General features: G+C 46.7%; 1 protein-coding gene across 1 annotated transcript; it reads right to left on the reverse strand.

The window, feature by feature from the left end:
* Positions 1-3022: 3022 nt before the first annotated feature.
* On the reverse strand, positions 3023-3934 carry LOC127927044 (unconventional myosin-IXAa-like). Its single transcript, XM_052512692.1, has 2 exons — positions 3729-3934; positions 3023-3623 (listed from the first exon to the last, which is right to left on the reverse strand). Exons 1-2 carry the CDS (start codon positions 3932-3934, stop codon positions 3038-3040), a joined length of 792 nt encoding a protein of 263 aa, XP_052368652.1. The 3' UTR covers positions 3023-3037.
* Positions 3935-8143: the final 4209 nt, after the last annotated feature.

Raw genomic sequence — 8143 nt, forward strand, 5'->3', positions numbered from 1 at the left:
ACTGTCGGGGTGAGATGTGTTCCATCTCCAAGGTTAGACTGTCGGGGTGAGATGTGTTCCATCTCCAAGGTTAGACTGTCGGGGTGAGATGTGTTCCATCTCCAAGGTTAGACTGTCGGGGTGAGATGTGTTCCATCTCCAAGGTTAGACTGTCGGGGTGAGATGTGTTCCATCTCCAAGGTTAGACTGTCGGGGTGAGATGTGTTCCATCTCCAAGGTTAGACTGTCGGGGTGAGGTGTGTTCCATCTCCAAGGTTAGACTGTCAAGGTGAGATGTGTTCCATCTCCAAGGTTGGGGCCAGTTCCATGGTCAGTGATCATGAGCAAAGGAGACGAGGAAAGGAAGACATCAATATTGGTACGAGTCAGCTATAGAGTGGACTGGACTAGGCCCTAGTTCCCCCTCTCCTAGTTCCCTTAGTCCCCCTCTCCTAGTTCCCTTAGTCCCCCTCTCCTAGTTCCCTTAGTCCCCCTCTCCTAGTTCCCTTAGTCCCCCTCTCCTAGTTCCCTTAGTCCCCCTCTCCTAGTTCCCTTAGTCCCCCTCTCCTGGGCCCTAGCATTACTAATCAGTAAAGGGCAGATACACAATCTCACTGTGCAAACAATTAAATGCTGCACCTCCGCCCTCAAAAACCACTCAATTGTGCCGCTTGTTAGAGATTAACCCACAGGGCTTACACATTAGCTGTCCAGAGTGGGAGACACACACACACATTAGCTGTCCAGAGTGGGAGACACACACACACACACACACACACACACACACACACACACACACACACACACACACACACACACACACACACACACACACACACACACACACACACACACACACACACACACACGCTGTCCAGAGTGGGAGACACACACACACATTAGCTGTCCAGAGTGGGAGACACACACACACATTAGCTGTCCAGAGTGGGAGACACACACACACATTAGCTGTCCAGAGTGGGAGACACACACACATTAGCTGTCCAGAGTGGAGACACACACACACACACACACACATTAGCTGTCCAGAGTGGGAGACACACACACACATTAGCTGTCCAGAGTGGGAGACACACACACACACACACACATTAGCTGTCCAGAGTGGGAGACACACACACACATTAGCTGTCCAGAGTGGGAGACACACACACACACATTAGCTGTCCAGAGTGGGAGACACACACACACACATTAGCTGTCCAGAGTGGAGACACACACACACATTAGCTGTCCAGAGTGGAGACAGGCACTGCAAATGGTGTTTGAGAGGCTGTAAAAAAAATAGCACCCCTTGATCTTGGTCACGTTCTGTCATTTCATACACTTGGATTTCAGACACCGGTTTAACAGTACGGCTGGATGAATCTACAGGAATAGTTCTCCCTCAAACACTTGACTTGTAATAGGCCTACAGCATAGGTGTTAATGTTCTCAAATAGAGCGAGGCAAGTAAGTACTGTACACCAATCAGGGTCAGGGTTGACCAAAACACCTGCTTGTCCAGTTCTTATAATTAGTTCAGAACACTAAAACTATACACTTTCCAAAGCCACCGAAAACAATATACTCCTCAGTCACACAGTATGAGTGTGGTGCCACTCTGAAGTCCTCCTCAAGGAATGTCATAAGGAATGTGTACACTCCCACGTTCAATGAAACCCAAGCTACTGTAAACAGACTGTGGTCAGACGGCGAACCACCGAGACGGAAAAAAAAGAAGATAGTTGCCAGGCTGTGTGGCTGTAGTTGCCAGGGTATTCTGGTGAAATAAGGTTCAGGTGTTGTTGTTGTTGTGTGACATACAGATGAACGACAGAGGATGTGGGGAGGGGGTCTCTTTCTGCCTGTAAATCCCTCTGGAATGTTCAGAAATAGAGGGTGCCCCAAAATAACCTACAGGGCTTGTTATTCAGACAACCTACGCCTCTGACGAAGGTAACACAACTCAGTAATAAACAACTCACTTTGAGTTTGTCCTTCTTTCCAAGCTCTGTTGCCGCCCATCTTAACAGGTTCAGAATGTATTTTGATTTAACTATTATGTATTGACGACCTTGGATGTTGCTTTGCGTTCCGTTCTGGTATCCAAAAACAAGGGGGAAACAGTGAAACAAGAAGGTACAACTGTAGCCATGCAGAAGCTGCTGTGGGCAGAGGAACAAGCTCCTCTGTGTACAATATAATCCCTGCACAGCTGGATGAAAACTGCAATAAAGCCTTCTATAGAGCAGTAGAACTGCTAGAGCCAGACACTGTTGCATAAGAACACAGCTCATCCCATCTATTAGGTACAAGCCAACAGAGTCTGTACACACAGCTCATCCCGTCTATCAGGTACAAGCCAACAGAGTCTGAACACACAGCTCATCCCATCTATTAGGTACAAGCCAACAGAGTCTGAACACACAGCTCATCCCATCTATTAAGTACAAGCCAACAGAGTCTGAACACACAGCTCATCCCGTCTATCAGGTACAAGCCAACAGAGTCTGTACACACAGCTCATCCCATCTATTAGGTACAAGCCAACAGAGTCTGAACACACAGCTCATCCCGTCTATCAGGTACAAGCCAACAGAGTCTGAACACACAGCTCATCCCGTCTATCAGGTACAAACCAGGTTGATCATAGAGCAACGGTTTCTTCATTACTGGAAACGGTTTTTATTGCACCATCAACCAGCTGCTGTACTGCTACACTACACAGAGTTCATAGACTGATAGGAGGCACTGTAGACTGGCTGACTGAAACAGCACTGTAGACTGGCTGACTGAAACAGCACTGTAGACTGGCTGACTGAAACAGCACTGTAGACTGGCTGACTGAAACAGCACTGTAGACTGGCTGACACAAACAGCACTGTAGACTGGCTGACACAAACAGCACTAGACTGGCTGACACAAACAGCACTGTAGACTGGCTGACTGAAACAGAACAAAAGCATGTTTGGCTCATTTTATATCAATGAGAGGAAAATAGCACCAGAAAACTCAGCGACAAAATAACCATCACTGTTACAAATTCAAAGGATTTTTATTGCATGGGTGTCCTTACCTCCAACACTGGCCCCGCCCCCAGAATGATCTGCTCCACCCCGCTGGCAAATCCCTTCTGGCTGAGGGCGGTCAGGTGGTGAATCAGGAAGTTGGTGCTCTGGGTCTTTCCCGAGCCGCTCTCTCCAGAGATGACGATGCACTGGTTCCTCCGCCGCTGCAGCATAGCGTGGTAGGCCACGTCCGCCACGGCGTAGATGTGCGGCTCCAGGTCTCCCAGAGCGTGGTTGTCGTACATCTTGACGTACTTAGGGTTATAGATGGGGAGGAACTGGAAGGGGTTAATGACGATGAGGATGCTGCCTACGTAGGTGTAAATCCTCTCCTGGCGGAAGCGCGAGCGTAGGTTGTCCAGCAGCGAGCGCTCGGTGAGCTCCGGCAGGCAGCACAAGTCGGCATGGTCACCCTGACCTCCTCCTGTGGCAACAGGCCACGCTCCGTCATGCGCCGGCGCTCCTCGGTCACACGCAGCCACATCTGCAGGCTGCCGCCGTAGTGGATGGAGCCATCCAGATTCTTCTGCCGTAGCAGGAAGCGGTAGTCCTCCCCGCCACCCGAGCCGAGCGCTGCTCCAGAGCCCCGCGGGGCCACAGCATCATCCGTTGGACGGGGCAGTCGCTGGGGTTCAGGATCCATTCTTCCCCGCCAAATTCCTTGACCTCGGCTAGCACGTAGCAGCGGTCACGGTCCAGACGCAGGCGCTCCAGGCAGCGCTCGATGGCCTCGGCGGCCGTGGTGCTTTGCGGGCGCTAACGGGCAGTAAATGGTGCCCTCGGCCAGGAGCCCGGATAGATGCGCAGGGTGAACTCCGAGTCCTCGTAGCGTCCTCGCCTGCCCAGCGTGCCCACGCCACCGATCCCTCCGCCGTGGCCGCCATCACGAGCACTCATGGTGTCACAGGGGTTCCCATTAGCAGTCACTTGACCTCGCACGTCCTTCACTAGGCTGGATGGGAGACTGCCTCAAGACATCACCGCTGGAGGAGACAGAGAAAGAGAGGGTTGGAGATGACAAGACAACACACAGAGAGGTCAACACCGTAAATCATTCACTGAATCCACCACAAAAATGTGCATTTCATGTTATTATGTTATCTATGAAAAATGTACAAATGAGTTTATAGCTGGCTGGCCAACATAAAGAGACTGGAACATTCAGGGATAACAGCATCTGGACCGACTAGATTACACTGCACAGCAGCAGCAGTCCATCCCCATGCCAAGACTAGCAGCTGCCAGCTTCTTCACTGAACACACAATAACACCATTCAAAACCTTAATATACATCCAAAAGTCCTGATGGGGTGACTGGTGTCCACAGAGAGAAGAGAAGAGCATTATGAGAAGGACAGATGTTTTGTCTCTGACTCACTGGGCTGTTCAAAACTCATCAACACTTTGTGACAACTACTTATGTAAAAAGGCTTTATAAAATACATTTGATTGAAGGATGGACCATATAAATGACCTAAAAATCAGTATGAACGTAGCATTAGTCTGTGTGTGTGTGTGTGTGTGTGTGTGTGTGTGTGTGTGTGTGTGTGTGTGTGTGTGTGTGTGTGTGTGTGTGTGTGTGTGTGTGTGTGTACAAACCACTAAGCCCTCTATTGTCTGGGCTCCTCTCTCCTGTATACAGCTCATTCCCCTGGAGACTATACTGAAACAGAAACCATCCACAATACCTCACACAGAGTGTACACAGCTACAAAGGTAGCATAGACATTCAGGTATTCACTAGTGTTGTGTAATTTGTTTTGCATAAGCCAATGATGAGACAGCCTACAGTGAGGTGGTCAGAGACCTGGCATTGTGGTGCCAGGATAACAACCTCTCCCTCAACGTGACCAAGACAAAGGAGATGATTGTGGACTACAGGAAAAGGAGGACCGAGTACGCCCCCATTCTCATCAACGGGGCTGTATTGGGGCAGGTTGAGAGCTTCTAGTTCCTTGGTGTCCACATCACCAACAAACTACCATGGTCCAAACTAGAGGTCGACCGATTAATCGGAATGGGTGATTAATTAGGGCCGATTTCAAGTTTTCATAACAATCGGAAATCGGTATTTCTTGACACCGATTTGGCTGATTTAATATATATATTTATATTTATATATATATATAAATAATTGCACGTTCATTGCACGCAGAGTCAGTGTATATGCAACAGTTTGGGCCGCCTAATTTGCCAGAATGTTACATACTTATGACACAACGTTGAAGGTTGTGCAATGTAACAGGAATATTTAGACTTATGGGTGCCACCCGTTAGATAAAATACGGAAAGGTTCCGTATTTCACTGAAAGAATAAACATCTTGTTTTCGAGATGATAGTTTCCAGATTCGACCATATTAATGACCTATGGCTTGTATTTCTGTGTGTTATTATGTTATAACGAAGTCTATGATATGATAGAGCAGTCTGACTGAGCGGTGGTAGGCACCAGCAGGCTCGTAAGCATTAATTCAAACAGCACTTTCGTGCGTTTTGCCAGCAGCACTTCGCAAGCACAGCGCGGTTTATGACTTCACGCCTATCAACTGCCGAGATTAGGCTGGTGTAACCGATGTGAAATTAGCTAGTTAGCGGGGTGCGTAGCGTTACAAACGTCACTCGCTCTGAGACTTGGAGTGGTTGTTCCCCTTGCTCTGCATGGGTAACGCTGCTTCGAGGGTGGCTGTTGTCGATGTGTTCCTGGTTCGAGCCCAGGTAGGAGCGAGGAGAGGGATGGAAGCTATACTGTTACACTTGCAATACTAAAATGCCTATAACGACATCCAATAGTAAAAGGTTAATGAAATACAAATGGTATAGAGATAAATAGTCCTATAATAACTACAACCTAAAACTTCTTACCTGGGAATATTGAAGACTCATGTTAAAAGGAACCACCAGCTTTCATATGTTCTCATGTTCTGAGCAACGTTCTTAAACGTTAGCTTTCTTACATGGCACATATTGCACTTTTACTTTCTTCTCCAACACTTTGTTTTTGCATTATTTAAACCAAATTGAACATGTTTCATTATTTATGAGGGTAAATTGATTTTATTGATGTATTATATTAAGTTAAAATAGTGTTCATTCAGTTGTTGTTGTAATTGTCATTATTACAAATAAATAAATCATTAGAATCGTCTGATTAATTGGTATCGGCTTTTTTGGTCCTCCAATAATCGGTATCGGCATAGAAAAATCATAATCGTGAAGAGGGCACGACAACGCCTATTCCCCTCAGGAGACTGAAAAGATTAGGCATGGGTCCTCAGATCCTCAAAAATGTCTACAGCTGCAACATCACGAGCATGACTGGTTGCCTGGTACGGCAACTACTCAGCCTCCGACCGCAAGGCACTACAGAGAGTGTGCGTACGGCCCAGTACATCACTGGGGCCAAGCTTCCTGCCATCCAGGACCTCTATACCAGGCGGTGTCAGAGGAAGGCCTAAAACAAATTGTCAAAGACTCCAGCCAATCAAATCAGACTGTTTTCTCTGCTGCGGCACGACAAGGAGGTACCAGAGTGCCAACTCGAGGTCCAAAAGTCTTCTTAACAGCCACAAGACTCTTGAACATCTAATCAAATGGCCATCAAGACTATTTGCATTGCCCCCACCCTCATTTTTACACTGCCGCTACTCTCTGTTTATCATCCATGCATATCTCTTTTACCTCGACCTACAAGTACGTACAGTGCCTTGCGAAAGTATTCGGCCCCCTTGAACTTTGACCTTTTGCCACATTTCAGGCTTCAAACATAAAGATATAAAACTGTATTTTTTTTTGTGAAGAATCAACAACAAGTGGGGCACAATCATGAAGTGGAACGACATTTATTGGATATTTCAAACTTTTTTAACAAATCAAAAACTGAAAAATTGGGCGTGCAAAATTATTCAGCCCCTTTACTTTCAGTGCAGCAAACTCTCTCCAGAAGTTCAGTGAGGATCTCTGAATGATCCAATGTTGACCTAAATGACTAATGATGATAAATACAATCCACCTGTGTGTAATCAAGTCTCCGTATAAATGCACCTGCACTGTGATAGTCTCAGAGGTCCGTTAAAAGCGCAGAGAGCATCATGAAGAACAAGGAACACACCAGGCAGGTCCGAGATACTGTTGTGAAGACGTTTAAAGCCGGATTTGGATACAAAAAGATTTCCCAAGCTTTAAACATCCCAAGGAGCACTGTGCAAGCGATAATATTGAAATGGAAGGAGTATCAGACCACTGCAAATCTACCAAGACCTGGCCGTCCCTCTAAACTTTCAGCTCATACAAGGAGAAGACTGATCAGAGATGCAGCCAAGAGGCCCATGATCACTCTGGATGAACTGCAGAGATCTACAGCTGAGGTGGGAGACTCTGTCCATAGGACAACAATCAGTCGTATATTGCACAAATCTGGCCTTTATGGAAGAGTGGCAAGAAGAAAGCCATTTCTTTTTAAAGATATCCATAAAAATAGTTGTTTAAAGTTTGTCACAAGCCACCTGGGAGACACACAAAACATGTGGAAGAAGGTGCTCTGGTCCGATGAAACCAAAATTGAACTTTTTGGCAACAATGCAAAACGTTATGTTTGGCGTAAAAGCAACACAGCTCATCACCTGAACACACCATCCCCACTGTCAAACATGGTGGTGGCAGCATCATGGTTTGGGCCTGCTTTTCTTCAGCAGGGACAGGGAAGATGGTTAAAATTGATGGGAAGATGGATGGAGCCAAATACAGGACCATTCTGGAAGAAAACCTGATGGAGTCTGCAAAAGACTTGAGACTGAGATTTGTCTTCCAACAAGACAATGACCCAAAAACATAAAGCAAAATCTACAATGGAATGGTTCAAAAAATAAACATATCCAGGTGTTAGAATGGCCGAGTCAAAGTCCAGACCTGAATCCAATCGAGAATCTGTGGAAAGAACTGAAAACTGCTGTTCACAAATGCTCTCCATCCAACCTCACTGAGCTCAAGCTGTTTTGCAAGGAGGAATGGGAAAAAATGTCAGTCTCTCGATGTGAAAACTGATAGAGACATACCCCAAGCGACTTACAGCTGTAATCGCAGCAAAAGGTGGCGC

The sequence above is a fragment of the Oncorhynchus keta genome, unplaced genomic scaffold (assembly GCF_023373465.1).
Source record: "Oncorhynchus keta strain PuntledgeMale-10-30-2019 unplaced genomic scaffold, Oket_V2 Un_contig_9139_pilon_pilon, whole genome shotgun sequence".
Classification (NCBI taxonomy): Eukaryota; Metazoa; Chordata; class Actinopteri; order Salmoniformes; family Salmonidae; genus Oncorhynchus; species Oncorhynchus keta.